We start from the raw sequence: 22,628 nt of genomic DNA on the forward strand, positions 1-22,628 counted from the left end.
TTTAGCAGGAATCTTGATACCTCACTGTGGTTTACTATGCAAATAATTTTAGGTCTAACATTTGTCCTAATACCTTTAGTGGAACTAGTACTATTAAACAGAACGAGCAGCTCAAAAACTAGATTGAGCTTGACTCAATAAGGCTCGAACTCGACTCGTTAATTTTAGTAAACGAGTCGAGTTCAAACTAGAAACATACTTGATAACTAATCGAGCCGAGTAAGCTTAGATCCTTCATTATTTGAGTACCTCATATGGGCTTGATAAGGGAGGGCATATATGTCATTTCATATATCAAAAGAATAGAAACTTGGATTAGGGTTATTTTTCCCGAATCTTCACTTCTTCTTCTTCGATTTCACTTCGCCTCTGCCTCTCTGCCACACCCTACAGCCATTAACAATCTATACCACCACTGAACCGCCGATCATAGCCATCACCACAATGTTGGACGTCTAGCCATCTTTGCTTTCCACAAAAACAATCACGAGGAACTGCGGAAGTTTCCATTTGTCATGGTCAACCACCAATCCACCACTATCACAAAGTCCTCCATTTTTCATGGCCAAGACTCATCACCGCCGCTACTTTAACCATCTTTGCACTCTAGTCTCTACCAAAAATTACTGCAAACAATCACTAACTAGTCCAATTTGGCTGGTTTCCCGTTACCACCATGATTTTTGGTAAGTAGAATTTTCCATAAAACTATGTTTCAAGCATGTGCTTTAATGGTCTGGTAATGACCAACATGTAACACACTTCCCCTTCTCGAGAAGGCTTCTAAATCATGAAAAAGTGGTAACTTGGAAAAGAAACTGTTCTTCCTCATTTTCTACATTTTCAGTTTCTACTCTATCTGCATCCCCTTCAGCTCTAATCACAAAACTATTACCCTTTAATTTTCCAAAATCGAAGCTAGACTAGCACAGCGAAACCCTTGAGGCATTGGAGAAAAAGGATGACCTGGGGAAGGACATTGGAGACCATTGTTGAAGGAAATACATATAGAGAAACTAGAGAGATTAGGGATATGGGGTTAAGAAAGTGATGTGGATTTCAAGTGTGAAGACTGAAGAAGGTTAAAAAAACAGAAGACAGAACGCCTTATCTAGACAGAGGAGAGGATCCTCTGCCGTTGGAATTGGGAATGTTGTTTATTTGGCCTTACAATTTTATATTAATGTTATTCTGCATCTACATGTCCAAAAATTTTAGACATAGAGTTCAATAATCATATATCTTGTTGCTTGAGTCAATTCACAATCTAAATCCCTATTGGTAGAATGAGTTTATCTACTTTAAAGGAGCTGTCTTTGCTCTGCCAAGTCATGAGATTTATAACTAGTTTATCTACTTCAAGATGTAATCGCGCATGCTGTGTTTTATTTGGTGCTCTGTGTTTAAAGTTCCTGACTGAACTATTACATGTGACTTTTGTGGCCAATTATAGCAATTTAATCTATGTCTTGCATAAGCTTTATCTCCAAATGTCTTTTGGACATTTTTGATTGCGACCTTTTACTTGTTAAGCTTTAGTTTGTAGTAAAATTATTTAATGCTTTCATATTTTTTAACCTTTGGCCATCAATGTTCTGAATATAAAATGTGCATGTGTTAATCCACAATCAGCTATATTTTAGAGGGATTTATCTATCCATGTGCTATAATATCATAGAATTTTGGATCATGCTAACAATTGTCCATGTTATTTCTTTTCCAGCTAATCATGTTCTTTTTTTTTGGATCATGCTAATAGCAAAATTGATTGATTTTTTCTTAAAAAAATAGGTATGTACACTCCTCCATTTCATTCACACCAAGGATCATTATCAAGTCCTATTATAGAGATTGGAAATGAAGCTATAGATCAAGAATTTGAGGTGAAGGAAAATGCTGATGAGATGAGCGAAGAAGAAATAGATTTAGATATCTTAGAGCAGTCGAATAAAGGAGCAGAAATAGGGCAAAAAGGTCCTGATGAAGGAGCAAAACTGTTTGAAAAAAAGCAAAGGAAAAAGAAGTCAACGATATGGGACAACATGACAATAGTAAAGTAGGCCGATAGAACATTGAAAGTGCAGTGCAATCATTACAAAGAGCTATTCGCCAAAAGTGCATCTGGAGCTGCTTCTCAACACAAGCGTCACTTCAAAAATTGTCTACAAAAGTAGCTAGATCTTGAGGAGGACAAGCGAAAGAGGCAACAAGTCATATTCTTCACTGAAAGACCCTCGAACGATATAATTTTTATAAATAATTTTTCCTATGATCACGCTAAGGTACGACAGTTAGCAGCTCATATGGTTCTTGTACATGAATATCCATCCCTTCTCTATGTTGGACCATATTGTGTTTAACAAATTCATGAAAGTTACATCTCCGTTTTATAAAAAAATTAACTGGCAAACAATAAAGGAAGATTGTATGACTGCTTATATGCTTGAAAAGAGAAGGTTGAGAAATATATTAAAAGGTGCCAACAGGGTTAGCATAACTACAAATTTGTGGAAATCTAATCAAAAAATTCAATACATGGTTGTGGCAGGCCATTTTGTTGATTGTGATTGGGTGTTGCAAAAAAGGGTCCTAAATATTTGTAATGTCCCACCTCCTCACACAGGAGTAATTATTGTTAGGATCCAAGTATGGAATAAATAACTATTGAGATATCAAGTACACAACAATTTAATGACAAACAAACTACAAGCATGGAAGATAAACGATATAATATTTAACGTGGTTCGACTCCGCCATTGAGTTTACGTTCACGGAGAGAAACCCGTTCTTTATTATGAGAGGAAAATCCTATACAAGAACACAATTTGAATCCAAATCCAACCCTTGCATACCATATCTCATCTCTCAAGCACCCCTTTTGCATTCCTTGTATGTCTTTTTGTAGTATGCCAATCCACCTATTTATAGATAATATTATTTGGCTAAAAAATCAAATAACAACAAGAAATCAATTCTAATTCCTAAATTTGCACATAATAGGAAATAACTTTTAATTCTAAACTAAATAAAAAATTTCTTGGCTACTACTTCAAGTAACTAAAATTAATTAGGAAACTAATTACTTCCACAGAAAACAAGAGACCTGTCTAAAAGAAATTAAACCAAATTTCTAACAAATCTCTACATTGGCAAAAATTTCTTTTAACAACCATTTGTCTTCAACTACCAAATAATATGGTACCGAACTACACACCCGAATCAATACAGTTCTGATACTAAATTGATTCAATCGACAAATAAACATGTGTAGTTACTCCGAATCCAACTTTCAGTTGACTCGTGAGAAGGTGACTCAATTCACCATCTCTCTTTGCAGGATTTCTTTTCACCACCACTTACAATCCGGGATTCCTTTCTATGAGTTCTAACCCTGATCATTGAGGCAATCAAGTGGTAAAGTCATCATACTTCTTCCCATTCTCAGGACTGTCTCGCCACGTGTGGTTTCTAAGACTCCACCTAAAATGAAAAAAACTCGTAATTGTCAGAGTTTTCTTGCGCATGAAAATTAGATCTTTTTGTTTCTTTGGGACATGTGTCACACCACCCCAAAAATATAATCAAAATCTAAAATCTATCAGAATGAAATATCAAAGGTTGGATGTGTGAGAAAGTCTCCACCGATTCACGTCGAAAATCAACATTGAATTCTATCTTTTTCTTGATTCTTGAATCACCTACTTAGATTCACCGTCAAGTGTCTCTATACTTTTCGACTTCCCATCTTTCACTATCAATGTTTTTTATTAAACCATTGAAATAAGGATATCACCCATTAAATTATTTAATTGGTGACAGCTACCAATCCACTTGATCTCAATAGTTAACCAGGATCCAACCTTGAACAATCAAATTCTTGATCCAACCATTCAGTTTGTTAGGATCCAAGTACTTTTGAATAGCCCAGTTTCACAACCAACATCTAATACCATTTGTTAGGAACCAAATACCGAATAAATAACTGTTGAGATATTAAATACACAACAATTTAATGACAAACAAGCCACAAGTATGAAAAATAAATGACACATAATATTTAACATGGTACAGCTCCACTATTGAACCTACGTCAACGGAGAGAAATCCATTCTTTATTATGAGAGGAAAACCCTATACAAGAATACAACTTGAATGCAAACCTAATCATTTTATGCCATCTCTCATCTCCCAAGAACCCTCTCTCACCCCCATGTATAAGGTTACATGTTACTCTTTTGTACTCCTTGTGTGTCTCTTTGTAGTATGTCAACCCACCTATTTTTAGAGAATATTATTTGGCCAAAAAATCAAATAACAATAGGAAATCAATTTTAATTCCTAGACTTACACAGAATAGGAAATAACATCTAATTCTAAACTAAATAGAAAATTTCTTGGCTATTTTTTCAAGTAACTAAAACTAATTAGAAAACTAATTACTTCCACACAAACTAAGAGATCTACCGAAAATAAATTAAGCCAATTTTCTAACAATTATTGCCAATACTTTAAGTAAGTATTTTCTTGAATAGAGATTGAAAATAAAGTTTATACTATAACTGTGGACAATGTTTCTTATAATGATGTATGCATTAGAAGATTTAAAGAGGATTTCTCTCTAAGGAAAAGGTTAAGCATTGGAGAAAAAAAATTTTATGTCAGGTGTTGTACACATGTACTTACATTACTTGTTCAAGATGGGTTTAATCAAATTGTTGATGTGATTGATGTTGTTTGAGAGGGGATTAAGTATTTGAAAAATTCAGAGTCTCTTTTCAATGATTTTGTCAAAATAAAAAAATAGTTTCAATTGCCTTCTAAAAAGCTCATTTTGGATTGCCCAACTAGGTGGAATAGCACCTATTCCAACTAGGTGGAACAATGCCTATTTGATGTTGGTTTCGGCTCTAGAGTTTAGGGATGTATTTCCAAGATTGGGAACATTGATTCTGAATTTCACTATGTCCCAAGTGAGTATGAGTGGATGAAAGTTGAAGAAGTATGCAAATTTTTGGGTTTTTTTTTATGAGAATGCCAATATCATTTTTGGATCCGATTACCCAACTTCTAATCTTTTTCTTATAGAGTTGTATAAGATTAAGGAGCTGTTAAATGAAAAAACTTTCGCTTTTTCTAATCATATTATGTCTATGGCTGAAAGTATGGCACAAAAATTTGACAAGTATTGGGGGAAAAGCAATGTCTTGATATCTTTGGGTGTTATTCTTGATTCAAGGTATAAAATGGTTCTTGTTAATCATACTTTTCCAATTATTTATGGAGAGGATGCAGCTCCTAGGTGTATTGATGAGATTAGATGCATTCTTTATGAACTCTATAATGAATATGTGGATGCTCACATCTCATCTCAAAGTGAGGAACCATAGAGGGTAGCTACAAAATGAAAAAAATGCAGAAATTACAAGTAAATCTACCCAAGGGGTTGCTAAAAAGCTTAGAATTAGTGTTCTAACTGGGAAAGAAAAATTTTAAATAATTGTTAGTGAAATTGAAAAGGCTCCCCCTGAAAAATCAGATTTAGATGTCTATTTGGAAGAGATCAGGTATGTTTTGTGATGCAAATGCAGATCTTGATGTCTTGGGTTGATAGAAAGGGGAAAGATGGAGGTTTCCTATATTGTCAAGAATGGCAAGTGATGTACTCGCTATTCCAGTTACAACCGCGGCCTCTGAATCTACTTTCTGTGCTGGTGGTAGAATAATTGATGATTGGTGTGCTTCTATGTCAGTTGAAACAGTGCAAATGCTACTTTGTGGCAATAATTGGATCTTCACTTTTCATGGGTTAAAAAACAAGTCTCGTGTAAGTAAAATATATCTTCTACTACTAGTTTATTTTAGTACCTCATTTTACCTTATTAGGGGTTGTAATTTTTTTGTTTTCATTTTGCAAGAACCATTCGATATTCCTGAATCATCTACAATTGAAGAAATTGATCTTCTAGACATCTAAAGGCTGTTTTCTTGAATATGTGATGCTGTTTCTTATTGAATTTGTTTGTCAAGTAAAGCTGGACCTTTCTTGTGAAAGTTGAAGCTGGACTTGTGAAGCTACACCTTTCTTGTGATTTGTGAAGTTGGACACATTTTTAGTTATCTAAAATTGTTTTATATAGTTATTTGGCTGCAATTTGTGTATTGGTTCAATTGAATCAAATCCTGTTTTGGTCTTATGATTTTTATGGATGTTGTCTCGAATGGAATTTGGCTAGAGTTTGTGTATAAGTTGACTTTTATTCTGGACATTTTATTTCTAGAGATTGTGTATTTGTTGACTTTTATTCCTGGAGTTTGTGTTATATCTTGTCTCGAATGAATTTTGGTTGGAATTTGCGTATTCTTGACATTTTATTTTGTGATTGTGAATGGCATTGCATTGGTAATTTAGCAAGTTTTGTTGATTTTAGACAGGGAGTGGCATTTGTTTCTTAAAATTGACATTAAAACTGTTAGGCAAAAATTTCGAGCTCGACCTCGTGCAAGCTCGGCTTGTTTGTGATAAACAAGTCGAGCATGAGCTCGAGCTCAAGTCATATGACCCATGTGACAAGCCAAGTTTGAGCACATTTTAAGGCTGGTTCGCTTAGTCGAGTGACCTCGAGCTTGGCTTGAATTAAGTACGATTCGAGTTCGGCAGTCAAATACTCAGCTCGATTAACAGCACTAAGTGGAACTGAGGTATCAAGTTTCTTAAAAAATTGTTTTGCTATATCAAGAAAATGTATAATATTGAAGGAAATTAAACCAAACTGTCAAAGTATCTAATTTTCTAATCCTTTTTGCTGTCTTATTTGTTTAGTTTCTATATTAGATTAGGAAATCTCAAGTAGGGTTGTAAATCAAACCAAGCAACTTGAGATTCGACTTAAACTCGATTCGACTTAGGCTCGTTCAATCTCATTCCTTTCAATACAAACCCAAACATGATTTCAAGTTCGAAAATATTAATGAACCAATCACAATTTTCATGTTGTCTGACTCGATATATTCAGGAACAGGTAGGTAAATTTCATAAAAATATAACTATAATTTTCTTCCTTAACTCCAATTATTTCCTTTCATTGTATTGCTTATCTTCTAATATAGTAAGCATATAATATACTCTTGTCTCTTGAATAGGCATAATCAATTATAATCACATCCCTAATTCATGGTAATAGATTTCTTGAATATCGACAAAAACTAAGGGACAAATAGTAACACATTAGGGTAAAAATTTCTATATAATACAAAAAAAAATTTCAAGCCAAGCCAAACTTTGATTGTATGTGCTTGATTCGATACTTTAACAATCCAAACCAAACTTTTTGTGAACATATGTCTAAAATTTCAAGCCAAACTTGATCAGTTTCTTTCAAAAAATTTTCAAATACAAGTTAAGTTCAAATATTCCTTTTAATTTTCAAACCAATCTTGAACATACCTTTGTCCCGCTTGTTGAGGCTTGTTTTCAAGTCAATTTCCAAATAAGTTTCGATTTACAATTGTATTTGTTTTAGGAAACTTTATAGTTTATAAATACTACTAGTTTAGTAGATTATTACTTAAAGAGTTGAGTCAAGTTTTAAAGAGTTGAGTTGAGTCGAGTCAAGTCTTGAAAAATAGGTTCGAGAAAAACTCTCATAGTTGAGATTTGTGAGTTGTTGTCAACGAAAGGTTACGATTTGATATTTGTTATTATTGAGTATTTGTTTGTGTGTTTGTTCTCCTTCTCTTCCTACATATTTTTATATGTGTTAAAATTACTTTCGCTACGCATAATTTTTTGTGCCAACAAATTTACCTTTGAAAAAAAACTCTGCACTTAGTCTCAATAAGAAAAAAAATTAAATAAGGCTTCTCTTTCCAAATCAAAGTGCAAACTTCTTGAACTGTCCAAGATTTGTTCAACCCTCAAAAGTTGCAGCTTATAATAGTTTTGAGTATTCTATATTGAAGAAATCCTACAGCATATTTGTGATTTCGAACTTGTGCATAATTGCACTCAAAATTCTCCTTTTCATTTTTTTTTTGATTCTTGGGGCAAAGTTTTTCACCTAGTTTCAATTTTACCTTTTTTTCCCCTTTGATTGTAGGTATTTAGTGATATTAAATTGATAATAGTTCTTTTCTTTTTTTTTTTTTATATATTTTTAAAAAATAACACTCAATTGATCTAAAGATTGGGCAGCCCACAATGCAACACCCATATGAAACTTCTACAAGTTTACAATAGATTATAGGTTAGTGTTTTGTAACATTACTATATTTTATCAAAAGATAATCTCTTTAATTTGTTTGAATTCAACCTTCTTTGTTATAATACTGGGCACATTTTAATCATCTCCAGATCTCCCTTATGCTACAGTTAACTTCAATATTTCCTTTGTTTGCAAAGTCAAATAATCACAAGGAAAAAATTAGTGAAATATATATATAGGAAGATATTGCCACTTCTGTCGTGCAAAAAAAAAAAAGCATTAAAACCTTGTTGAAAGGGACAACCAAAGAAAAAACTTGAAAAGAAGTATGGATGAAATAGAAGGAAATTGGATGCAGTAAAAAACAATACCATATATGATGGTTGTAAAGTACCTCCATAACAAGAGTTTTCCAAGTAAGATTGCACTGAAGAGAATAGCACCAAACCATATATTTGATACAAATCTATAAAGTGTCAATAATAAAAGAAACATTAGTTAATGCCTTAATAGATCATATAACAAATTTTATTCAGGAGAAAAATATGCTATGCATGAAATATTTGAAGGAGTTGGTCTATCTATATAACTTGCATCTAATAATAGGCAGGGTTTCCTTTGTGTGATAGCTATAAAACATGCGCTAAAACTAATTTAGATAACTTAATACAACTGTTGAAATGATTTTGCAACAATGTCCTTCATTAATTTTTCATTTCCACAATGTTAATCTCTATTGTTTCACATATGATAAAAAGGAAATCAAAGATCTATATACACAAATCAATAAAGAAATACATTATGAAATATTATAATTGTGAAAATATACTTGTATACGATTTGTGCACTTAGATATAGTAATGACAAAGTAAATATGAATTTTGAAAATGCAACAGTATTTGGTTTTTGGGACAATAGGGAAGCAAGCATGCTCAATTACAATAATGGGGAAAGCAATTTCTCCTCTTCTTCTTCTTCTTCTTCTTCTTCTTCTTTTGATGTGCTTGGAGAATTCAGTTTTAAAAGAAATTTTTCTATGTAGTAATGGATCCTTACTCGCTTTCTAGCCAATTATTTGTTGCAAAATTTTACAAAGAGTAGGACTTCCTTAAGGTTAAGTACTGCGCTTCAAATTCCGGCATAAGTATTTTGTTGGACAGGGACTTGCTTCGGGAGGGTTTGGTGGAAAGTGTTTAGTGGTAATTTTGTAAACCTAGGTGCCAATTGGATCCCTCAAATTGAAAATCCTCCCGTGGGGCTCCTAGATCTTAACCACCTTCTAACTTTGAAAATCTCTGATATCAATGATTTTAATAGGCAATAGAGGGAACCTTTGATCAGGCTATTATTTCTAGAGGAAGTAGTAAGCAAAATTCTTGCAATGCATATCCTGGCATAAGGAAGATAAGATTCTATGATTTGGAAGTTTGATAAGCAAGGCCTTTATACCCATCAAATCTCGTTATCATCAGGCACGGGAAGCTAGGAGAGGCCAAATTTCGTCAACATCTTCCTATCACTCAAAAGGATACCATTGGTGAAGTTATTTGAAAGAAGCTCTGGTCCTTACCAATCCCATAAAAAATTAAATTTTTTATATGGTGGTTACTCCATGGAATTTGTTTGGCTAATCATAGCTTATTTAAGAGGAATTGCTGTCTATCACCTCTATGTTTGCACCGTGGTTTTTGTGAAGAATCAACTGCACATTTATTTTTGGATTGTTAATCTTCAAAGCGAGAATGGAGAGCATCCCCTCTGTGGTTCAATTTTGATATTGGGAATCCAATTTCCTTAGTGCAGTGGCTAAAGCAATGGGTTTTACTTGCCCCACAACAAGATGATGTTCTGCTATCTATTTACATACTTTGGCAAATCTGGTCGGCAAAGAACCGGCTCATCTAGGAGGTGCTCCCTTTCAACCCTCAACTAGTATCAAAAGATGTTCTTGTTATGAAACATTGCAAGCAGCCATTCCAGAATGATGTTGATGATATTGGCAATTCTGTGATGGTCACTCATAGGCATTGAATAGTACGTGGGAATCTTTCTGTGCACTTTAATCATGATGAGCTTCAAGGTCAACCTTGCCAAGCTATTGCACTCATTGATGGATCATTCTCCTCTAATACTAATCCTTATAATGCAACTGCTTGGATCATTAAGGATAGCTCTAGAGTTCAATGCACTAGCAGGCCACGAACATTCATGTGCCGTTCCCATTACAAGCTATGTTTTAAGACTTGAACCAAGTATTGACTTGGTTGATCTCAGAGATTAGAGGTCAATGGGTTCGACCGGATTCGATCGGAGGTCGAATAGGATGACATCATAAATATGTCATATATATATTCCCATTCATTTTTTATAATGAAATTAAGAATGTACATGTAAATAGTTCTAAATCCTTTGGCCAGAGTTCATAAGAGTTCATAATAAAAGATATTTATGTGTAGTTACAATTATTCAAAACATTTAGGGGTCAAAATGCAATATGTAAAAAGTTTAGATTTAAAGGGGAAATCCCTTTCATTTCTTCTTCCCCGCCGTCAATAGCTTTGCTGGGCTTTCTTTGTCATCACTCATCCAAAGCGTTCCAGACCTCTAGTTCTAGTTGTGTACGTCTGCATTTTTTTTTCTTTTTCTAATATTTTGTTTTGTTTCATTTTTGAAATCATCACCATTCGTCTCCTATCTAATGCTCTCTCTCTCTCTCTCTCTCCCTTTTTCTTTTGCCCTTTATCGACTGCAAACATTCACAAACACACATGGAATTGTTTTCCATTCCGATCCACTCCTTGTTTTGTTTTCATCTTCTTGTTGATTCATCATTTCCTTTTTTTTTAAAAAAAAATTTTAGATCTAGCAATCCTTTTTTTTTTTTAAGTTCCAGATCTAGCAACTATAGTGGCAACTATGAAAGGCTCTTGCAAGATTACCACCATAGAAGCATCCGTGAGTGAAGAAGAAAAAGCAAAAGAGCAAACAAATGAAACAAATCCGATTCTTACTGTTCTTTCCAATTCCCGATCAAATCAGGTTTTGATCGGTTTTGACCAGTTTTTATTCAGGACGATTTTTTGAATGAATTCGGACCAAAATTTAGCCAATTTTTTATTCAACTGGCCGGTCCGATCCGAGTTTAAAAACATGGGTTACAAGTAGAGGCTATGGTGTGTCTACATGCACTCAAGTATATATGCATAGCATCGAACTAGTTATGGTTTCTATCAACACAGGCTTCTTGCTACTGCTCCAGTATTTGATAGGCATCTTGAAATCTCCAATGTACCTCAATCCTAATTTAGATGATATCCTTTCTTCAATTGGCAAGTTTAGTAGTGTTATGATAGTAAAAGTTTCTAGGTAGGTTGTTGATAGTGCGCATTGTTTAGCAATATCTACTAGGACTCTGTAATCTTGTCTTAATTAATTAAGAAATCATGTTTTTCTCCCAAAAAAAAGAAAAAAAAGAACAATCTAACTTATAACGTCAAGCGACTATTCAATTATTTGGGATTAAAGAAAAACATGAGCCTAATAATGTCGCAAGTCGCTATACTTTTAGATGAAACATGTTGGACAACAAACTATAGCCTATCAGAATTGATTCAATTGGTAAGGCTAATTTGTATTACCTAAAAGAAACTCGAGTTTAAGTCTCGCTTCGAGCAGTCTCTTATTAATAGGTAATTACGATGTGAGTATTACAGTAAATTGTTTAACATGTATTAATAATATGCTCTGACACTGAAATGAGATAATTTTCCCTCCATCCTAAACTTTTCTTCAACCAAAATGAACCGCAGCTTGGTTCCATTTCTAAGTAGGGTGAAGCCTACCCCACTTCCAGTAAAATTAAAAAGATTGTCTAGTACAATTTCTTAAGAAATAATTTCAAAAAGCTCCGTCATAGTTACTGATAATTTTACTTCGTACCCTCCATGCTTGAAAAATTGACCACACCTCCCTTGGTGAAGCAAAGTGACCAATGACCTTTGGCTTGAAATAAAACATAACCAATAAAAAACTAAAAAGAAAGATTATGAAAAGCGGACAACAACAAAGATGCAGAGCAAATTGATGGTTTTAGGGACGAATTTAAGAGAAAAATGATATTAGAAGACAAAGTGCAAAACAAGCTATATCTTAAGGGAACTTATTGGAGTTAATCCCTAGAGGTATAAATATATGTTTGATATTTCTGTAACATAAGGTTAGAATTGATTAATGATTTACGAGATAGAGTGATAAAATAATAGCATTAGAAAGTAAAGTGCAAAACTAATTAAACCTTAAGGAGAGTTTTTGAGATTAATCCTAAATATAATAACTCAATTGTCAAGTGTGTGACCATTGTAAGTGTGATTGCACTATGCAAAACTAACGATGGAGATTCACTCGAGGGAATCCAAAGGTCCACAATCACTAAGTTTTGACTTAGTGGCTACCAAAAAAGACTAAATTCCTCTTTAGGTTGTAGGTCGGAGGTTCGACTTCCACCTGCAGTGAAAAAAATCTAATGGAGGTGCCAAAATATCCATTTGATCCATTTAAATCTGTACATCTGTTAGTCTCTTATACAATCTCTTTAGACTTGTTCCTTATACAGTCTCTATATACATGTTTATCCCTTGCACAGCCTTAGATTCACCCTTACACAACCTCTTTAGGTTCTCCTTATTAGTCCCTTACACAACCTCTTTAGACTAGCCCCTTGCACAATCTCTATATACATGTTTGCTCCTTACACAGCCTTAAACTTGGCCCTTACACAATCTTTTTAGACTTCCTCCTTGTATAATAGGATAGATTAGGTTGTAAATATATATATATATATATATAGGGATAATTTCAGATACCTCCCCTTAGGTTTCTGACAGTTTCACTCCCCTCCCCTGTGGTTTCAAAAATACCACAAACCTCCCCTAAAACTAAATAGGCAATGTCAAAATAGACCCAATTTAAAAATACAAACAATAAAAAATCAGTAGATGGAGAGAGAAACAAGTGTGTGCCACAAACGCCCTCATTATCTTGCATTAATGAGCTAATCTCATGTGAAGAAAAAACAGGGAATTTAAGAACAATAAAACTTGAGGGGGTGTAAGTGAGACCAATGCATTCATTAAGGTTTGAACGTCAATAGTGAACAAAATGGAAGGCAACGGCTCTTTCTAGCAGTCAGTTCTAATGTCCATATGCAACGCCCAGTTCAGAAGGCTATTTATGAGAGTAAGGGACTGCTTGTTTTACAGATTGAAATCGGAAATGGAAATGGAATCATAGACTCCGGTTTTGGAATTAAACTTTTCATTCCAATATCTAACTTGGTTCACATATTGGAATTAGCGTCATTCCAATTCCTGATACTTGGTTTGATGAGTGTTTCGGAATTAAATGTAATTAAATTTCAAATTTACCCCTGATATAACAATTCTTCTAAAATAAAAGAATTACACATACGACAAATTAACATCTCCATAATTGTAACTACAATAGTTATTAACTTTTTGATAAAACATAAGAAAATCATAAACCATAAAAAAAATTAATACCAAAAAATAAATATAGTGGCTGCATTAACAAGGAGTAAATTCCCAAAAAGAAGGAGTTTTTAAACTAACTTCTCAAAGGGTGACGATTTTTGAATCTCTTTCCACAGGGTGAAAAATACATCCAAGGAATGCATTCTTCCAAATAAAAACGCAACTGTCAAATACGTTATTTTAATTTTCATAAATTTGTTTAAATATGAAAAATTGGTGAAATAGCGCATAATATACCAACTTTTTATGAGAAATTGACAGGTTTTGTAGTATGTTTTGTATCAGCTCTTTATGGGAGACATGCTAGCTCTCTATGGGAAAAATTGGTTAAATAGCGCTCAAAGGAAAACTATTATGCTTTGTATTTAACATAAATTAAATATGTGAAAGTTAAAAATAAAAAAAGAAATTGCTCATAACATACCAGCTCTTTATGGGAAATTGGCAGGTTTATAGTATGTTTTGTACCAACTCTTTATGGGAAACATACCAGCTCTTTATGGAAAAAATTGGTTAAATAGTGCCCAAAGGAAAACTAATATGTTTTGTATTTAACATAAATTAAATATGTGAAAGTTAAAAAAAAAAAAAGAAATTGCCTATAACATACCAGCTCTTTATGAGAAACTGGCAGGTTTTGTATTTAATGCGCTATTTAATCAATTTTTCATATTTAAACAAATTTACGAAAATTAAAATAACGTATTTGAAAATTGCATTCATATTTAAACAAATTTACGAAAATTAAAATAACGTATTTGAAAATTGCATTCATATTTAAACAAATTTACGAAGGCCCTTTTCTATATTGGTTGTTAGGACTCTAATTTTTCGTTAATTACATTAATTGTGTTTATAACTAATTTAACTAAATTTTTCCAGATAATCACGAAATATTAGCAAACTTGTGAGGGTATTTAAGTCTTTGTGGCACCAATGATGTAAGAAATGGGACCTCACAATCTGACAAGGGAGGTTTGTGGTATTTCTGAAACCACAGGGGAGGGGAGTGAAACTGTCAGAAACCTCAGGGGAGGTATCTGAAATTATCCCATATATATATATGCACACTCTTAAACTACACTAAGAACGCCAATTACCAGTACGGTTCTTCTTCTCTCTTCAAACCCAGGATCTATGAGAATTCAGAAGCCCAAAGCCTCTTCTTCAAGCACTTAATTCAATCAATTCCGGAAAAAAGAAACACAACAGAATTTTCTTGAGGAGGGTAAAGAGTCTAGAGCTTCATAGTAACGGTGGTAAAGTCTCGTACTTTCGTTTTTGTTCTATACAAAATTCTTCCTTTGAAAATTTCCCCTTTTCTTGGATTGCTATATGCTGTTTAATTGCAAATTTCATTAGTTTACTGAGTACCCTTTTGAGTTTTGTTTGTAATTCCACCAAAGAAGTTCAGTTTTTACATAAATGACCAGTGCATTGTTCTAGAAACCAGCACAATTCCATGCTACTTTTTCACCAATTCTTTGGCATTTTGTTCAATTATTTAGACAATTGTTCAAGTAGTTCGTTTTAATTTCATTATCAGATGAATTTCATGTCTTGGGCTTATTAAGTTGCTTAAGGACAGTGAGAAAATGAAAGAATAATGAAAATATGGGTAAAATAATTTGGGTCAGCCTCATTTTGGTTGAGTATACTAAGAATAGGATTTTAATTTGGAATCTTGTTGCACTTTTGCTATGTGTTTAATTGGGAACAAATTAATGGAGTTGAAACTAACACTCTGTCACTAGTTTTAGCAAATTAATTAGTCTGATGGATTATGTGCATACGAGAAAGAGTGTTTGGTCTTCCCGTCTTCATTCATGTTAATAGGTGTATGTTGGGACTTTTAATAACTATAATTCAATGATGAAAAGGTGATATTTGAAAAGTGATTGCACATATTTCTGGTTTTTTTCCCCACAATAGCGTATCAGAAACTTGTTTCCAAATGATATATTTACTGTATAATTTGATGACATTTGTCTGGTGAATTCTGTTTCATTTGCTTTGTCAAAGTTCTGTCACTGCCTTATTTGGGCATAAACACACCAGGCTGACGAAATATGTATTTACTCAAGGCCTTCGAATAAGTTATCAATTTAGTTATTCAAACTCCCTTATAGCTAGTTTGGGAGTTTAGGTTACAAAAGAAAAGATGGGAAATGTTAAGTTATGAAAGAAATGAAAAGAAGAGAAAAGAAGAGAAGGGATTTTAATGTTGTTTGGGAGTTAAGGTAAGAAAAGGGATGATTTTGGATATATATATGTCAATAAAAATTTGTTCCATACATTTTTGAGGACAAAATTGGTATCTAGAAAAATTTTATTTGGCATTCTCAGCTTTTCCTTTGTGGGTGGAAAACTTTGGTAACCAAAGCAGTAGGGGCTCATCCGTCCGAATCATATGCTTTCCATCATTTTCTGTCCCTCAAAGATTTCCAAACGTTAAAAAAGACGTCTTCTTGTCACCTTCCTTTCTTTTCTCATCAAATTACAGCTCCCAAACTAGCTATTAGTGAATTCTGGGTCACATATTCTTGCTGGCACAATGTAAAACAAATGGGTTTTACTTACAAACTTGCCATGAGAATCTATAAATGAGATGAATGAGAATCTAATGTTGTCCCTCAGTGGATGTGGAAATGTTGGTTGATGATGGCACCAGAAGATTACAAACTTCTGGATGTGGGGACACAAGTCTATGCGAAGTTGAGCAAGGCCAAGAACCATATGAAGATATGGTGTTTGAATCTGAAGGAGCTGCAAGGGCATATTATGATGAGTATGCTTTACGGACAGGATTTGTTACTCGTGTATTGTCATCACGTAAGTCTGAGAGAGATGGATCAATAATATCCCGTGGACTTGGATGCAGAGGAATATACAGTCACAATTCAGCAAAGGTTTCCAGTCAAAAACGGGATAGACGAAGGGAAGCTTGTACAGCAATGATGCTGATTAAGAGAGAAAAGCCTGGTAGATGGGTAGTTAGAAAATTCGCGAGGGACCATAATCATCCCTTGGTGGATTCCTTGCCCAGGAGACGTCCGACTTTTGTAAGTTTCTAGTTCCTAGTTTGTCTATGCATTATTTTGCCTTCAGTGAATCGAGAGTTTGATCTGCTATTTCTTTTCCAACTGCCTCTGTATTTTGAGACAGATGTATGGGCATTTGATTTCATCTGCTTTCCTTATATTCCCTCAACTGTCACCCTATACTTGTGCATGTTTATTCAAAGATGAACTGTGAGTTTTCATGTTTTATAAATTTTTAGTTGTTGAATGCTGAGCAAATGCTCCTAGCAACCAACAATCAACTATCTGTACAAAATGATTGCTTTTCCAAAAAAGAGGAAAAGACCAGTCTGGATGCCATTTGCATAGGCATAGGTTTTCTGGGCATGTTCAAAATAGTTGCTTTCTGGTGCTTATAGTGTACATAGTTAACACTGTTATGAGCTGAACTGTTTTGCAGATTAACGTACATAAAAGATATTGCTTACTCATGCTAGGGTTTTTAGTATGTGGATTTGAGTTGATTATGCCCTTTAGAACAAACAGAGCTCAAGAAATTAAGGTGAAATTTAGAAGATAAAAGACGCTATCCACAATTGGTTTATTACTCTTTTTCTCCATGATCCGGTTTTAGCTATTGGCCTCTCTTTGTGTCCAAACAGTGCATAGCGTTTCTTAATGGAAAGTAGAGGGTTATCAGAACTTAAGACGTGAGCAACTTGAGAGACAGCAATGGATCTGTACATTTTATTAACTTGTTATTCTTCCACTTTTCTTCTTTTGCTACTTCTTTCTTCTGTTAGGCTACAATTGTGGCATGACCCATATGTTCGCTTGTTGTTTCTTTATTGGCCAAAGTACTTTAGATTATTCTGATGGCATTCATGGTTTTCTTTTCTATTTTCAAATGAAAGGACATCACCAATTTCACTAGACTCTCAACCTGAAAGTCTATTTCTTGTTAATCTAAACTATCTCTCTGCTAAATAAAATCCTTCATCTTCAATTAACTTTAGTCTCTCTTGGTACAAGTGAATTGATGAATTATCTATGAGTCCTACACAGATAGAACTCTGGATGCTGTGAGTCTTGAGCAATGTAATGAAACTAACTGCATATAGCATGACCAACGATTGGCCCCTGGAGCCACCCAACCATTTTGAGTGGCATTGAGATCCATGACTACTTATTGATCAGCTGTTGCTTTCCAATGCAACAGATTTGAATCTCAAATAGTGGAGGAAGAGAAAAGAAAAGATGAATAATCTATGATCAAATAATCGAACTGCTAATTCTGCAAAGTTTGGGTTAAATGAGATCTTTTTGTAGTTCTCTAATCTTTGTAATGTGAATGGTGGAAGATGAAAGGTAAGCAACCCATAACCTTACAAATTGTTTATTCTTATTTGTACTCCACTAAAGCTGTTCTCCAGATTATTGTAGTTTTCTTTTCCCTTTTGTTATCAGTTATATTTTCTGATTTTCAAGTCTTTGTATTTGAGTAAGGGCAGATATTACTAGAGTTTGTTGTACTCTATTGTGGTAAATTCCGTATTAGATGATTATCAAGGTGCTTTAACATCATTATTTAACTGATGATCCTTTGGATATTTTTGAAGGATGAGAAAGATAAAAGAATTCAGGAACTAACAGCAGAACTTCGGGTAAAGAAAAGACTGAGTGCAGCATATAAGGAGCAGCTACTTAGCCTTATGAAAGATGTAGAAAACCATAATGAACATCTTTCAACAAAAGTGCAAGTTGTTCGTAACAATTTAAAGGAACTTGAAGCTAGACGACAGGAGCTTGTAAACCACAACTCAAGAACATATGGTGAGTTCATTCACATACCATCACACAATATCATGCCTTGTTCTTTATTATTTCAAGTTCTATGTCTAATTTGTAAGCCTCAAAGCCACTTTTGCCACTTTTCCTACAACCAATTGTGGCAGCTTTTGACTTCATATCTTATTGGCTTCTAGCTATTTTCTAGAAGGTAGTTTGTCCCCAAGATGTTAAGCTTTGGTGGACTGTTTATTCAGTGTATTTCTCATGCACCAATATGAATAAGAACTGGAGTACGTTTTATTTGAAACAATGGAAAAAAAGAAAATACAACCTAAATTTGAGCATATTATGTCCTTCACAAAATTGATGTCAAGTATGGGCAAATGGGCTCCATACTAGATCTTTTGTGTCATGGCTAGAGACTGTGTTTAGGATTTCTCAGATTTGTATTTTTCTTATTCATGGTCTATTGCTGATTGTTAATTGGTTCAAAGGTCAAATTCGTTGCAACTCCCCTCACTACTTCATCATTTTTTAATTAATTATATATTTTTTGGTTTCTTTTTGTTTGATCCATTTTTCCCCATACTACAAATTGGCCATAGCATCTGCTGTCAAATTGATGTCTGCTTTTGTGCCAAGGCAAACATGATTGTCTGAGGTGATTTTAGAACTATTCATTTTATGAGATTGGTTTCATGCTCTTATTAAAGACGTTTAAGAGCTTGAAAAAAAGTTCCCTTGTCATCTTCATCTTTGACATATTTGGAAGGGAAAGTTAAGAATTCCATCTTGCCAGACAAGTTTTTCCGCAAGCACTGGAAACCTATTTACAAAGGCCAAAACCATGTGTACATTTTTTATGTCCAGCAAAACCAAAAGTGTGTTAAGAAAGTGACCAGTGATTCAAATTTTTGTATACACTACAAACTTGGAAATGCATACATGTGTTTGTTTGAAAGTGAACTATCTCAAGAAGTTTGAAATCTCAACTCATTCCTCTTTAACCCTCTATGTAGGCTCTTTAACACATACTGAATCTCATGTAACCATGTGGATGCAGGAAAAGGGTAGCATTAACAGTCCCTGTACAGTTTGTATGTTGCTGACTTACAGCTGACAGCATGAGAGCTGCCAAAACCTACAATTTCTCTGTTCAAGAAGACTATGATGTTGCAGGCTGTTGAAAACAAGGTTTACAAATCATTTTCATCAGGTGTAAAAAGACGGATTATTTGTATGCAAGCAGGCAAATGGATGCAAAATCTAGCTGAAGTCTTTATATTGTGCTTAAATTAGAGGCATTAAATACTCAGTGTTGCTTCTATAACTGCAAGGCTCCCTGTTTACTGATAGGAATAACTCATATAAAGCAATTTTTTTTTCAAGGGACAATTGTAGACAGTAAATGAGTCCCCTATGTATTGTTATGAATGTATACTAGCATTTTTTAACCCGTGTAGATGCATGGTTTTTACGTTTCTTTTTTAACGCAAATCTATATACTCGTAAAAGTTTACTATGTAAAACTTTAGCAATTAAATTGAACATGAATATCAGAGATAATGAATGAGAGAGATTTCTTAAAATTACTATCCAGTAAGTTGCTTATTAAGAAGTTAGGATTTGTTAGATTTGAATGCTATACAAACATTGGAAAGAGAAAATTGAGTTTCAGACAATGAGTGGAAACTAATACTGTCATATCATATGGTTATTCACTTTCTCCATGGGTATGATGTTTGCATCATTAGAATCCTGTGTTTGTGTAACTGAATAGTGTATAGTACGGTAGTCCCTCCATTTCATTATTAATGTCATGTTTTCATTTTATTAATGTCTCAAAATAAGAGTCACAATTTTTAATTTAATGCATACTTGTCAATCTTGCCATTTGAAGAAATAATTTTTTAAAATTTCAACGCATATTTAATAAGGAAATATTTTGAATTCAAAAGATACATATATAGATTCACCATTACCGCCTCATTTAGATATAATGATTTCTATGTCTCCATAAAAAACTGTATTTCCAAAAAATGACTCTAATATTGGGGTAGAGAGAAGTACTCTCTCTTTAAAACATTTGAGCACAATAGGAAGATTGAAAACTAAACATTAAACTGCATATAGAAACATAGCCCCAAATTCGATGACTTATTATAATTTTCATAAAAAACTCATATAGTCTTACACAACAAATTTTGAATCTTGTATGAGCACAAGATCAATCTAGCATAACATTAAGATCAGAAATCCAAATTCAAAATCGTAGACACAAAACTCAATGGAAAAAAAGAAGAAGAAGAAGAAAGAATTGCATTACATTATTTGAGGTACCAATATATACAATAGGAAAAAGAAGGTTAAATTCTATATTGTACAAAAATAGATATAAATCAATGGCCTTACATCTGTCTATCAGCTCCAAACCGAGTGACGTGTGTGATTATTAAGAGTAGTACTTTATTCGCATACTAATTGGTTTACCTCGACCTTTTTTCCCAATCTATCCATATGCAAATACATACTAATATTTCATTCAAAGATCTCTCATTAACAAACAAAAGAATCTACTCATAGATATACATTCAAGATAGAGTAATTCCTTTTTAGCATCAATAGAATATTTCCTTTTTAGCATCAACTAAATCAAAGTAGATTTTGGATGAATGAAAGAAACTTTGTATGATCTCATCAATCTCACCTTTAACCCTTTTTTTTTGTTTTTCATAAAAAGCAAATTCCATTAACAAATTGCTGGAAATTGTCCAACACAAATTGATCTATATTGCTGCCCTATGACAGGTTAAACATGCACTAGAAATTACAGATTTGTAATTAAACGGATATAATAGATCCAAAAAATTATAAAAAGATCTGAAAAATACAAAAAATTTCAAAATTGTCTTCTAACAGATAAATCACTATAGCTCCTTTTTGTACATGTTGCAACTACTAGATCTACTAATCAATGATTTTAAACTCTAATAATGATGATGAGATCTATCGAAATAAATTCAAGATCCAGAAAAATTTCAGATCTCTATAGGAATCCCTTGGAGAACAGAAAATTTTCACTAACAATATCTAGATGAAACAGAAAACTCTCACTAAGAAAACTTAGGAGAGACTTTATTAGAAAAAAAAAATGAAATGAAATTCATGTGAGGGTCTCCCTCCCATGGTCTCTCTCCCTAAAGGAAGGCATTTAAAAAGAAAAGAAAAAGTAGAGAGAAGTTGAAAAAGAGGAGAATAGAGAATAGTGAAGTGAATTGGCTTTGAGTGAAAGATTGATAATCTCACCTTTAACCTTAAAAATCTTACGTACAGAAGCCATTGAGATGGTTTCACAAATATAATGGCATGAAATTTGAAACTGTACCCAAGTGATTGCAATGTAGGGATGGAGACCGTATAATTATCTTCCATCCACTTCTTTAAATTCTCTTTAATCCATTTCTTTTCTTATCCCTACCAAAAAAAAAAAAGGATTAATCTTTCCTACACTGACAGTGTATACACAGTCAACATTGGATGAATGACAATTATATGAAATTTAAATTTGAAATTCAACTTTTGCACACATGTCATGAATCTAACAGTGATAGTATATATACTGTCAGTGTATATAATATTTACTCAAAAAAAAAGAAGAAGTAAAGAGAAAAACAAGAAATTAATAGCATAGATGTTAGAAAAAATTCTATATATTGCGTAAATGAAACTAGATATAATTCTAAATAAAAGTTCAAAACCAACCAATCTATTATATACATTTGGTCACGAGAAGGATTGCGATTGTTATAAGTAAGTAGTCTAACGTGGCGAGTATCCGCTCTATAACTCCTCAACTTTTAGGTAAGCACCAAATCGCTATTATATTGTACTTATTATTTAATACAATTATTAATGATTCCTTTAAGGAATGATTGTCGTACATTGCAGTGGGGATGTGAGAGTTGCATGTGATTTGCATAGGATGAAGTAAATCAAGGATGATACGCATTTCACAGCCTTCAAGAAAGTGGTTACTTATATAGCCACATTTCAAACATCACAATGCC

General features: G+C 33.4%; 1 protein-coding gene across 1 annotated transcript; it reads left to right on the plus strand.

Annotated features, from left to right (window-relative positions):
* Positions 1-14,838: 14,838 nt before the first annotated feature.
* Positions 14,839-20,017, plus strand: LOC113742433 (uncharacterized). The gene is made up of 4 exons (XM_027270268.2): positions 14,839-15,009; positions 16,388-16,812; positions 18,390-18,603; positions 19,625-20,017. The coding sequence occupies exons 2-4, from the start codon at positions 16,399-16,401 to the stop codon at positions 19,633-19,635; spliced, it is 639 nt and encodes a 212-aa protein (XP_027126069.1). The 5' UTR covers positions 14,839-15,009; positions 16,388-16,398; the 3' UTR covers positions 19,636-20,017.
* The last annotated feature ends 2,611 nt before the right edge of the window (positions 20,018-22,628 follow it).

The sequence above is a fragment of the Coffea arabica genome, chromosome 4e, assembly GCF_036785885.1.
Source record: "Coffea arabica cultivar ET-39 chromosome 4e, Coffea Arabica ET-39 HiFi, whole genome shotgun sequence".
Taxonomy (NCBI): Eukaryota; Viridiplantae; Streptophyta; class Magnoliopsida; order Gentianales; family Rubiaceae; genus Coffea; species Coffea arabica.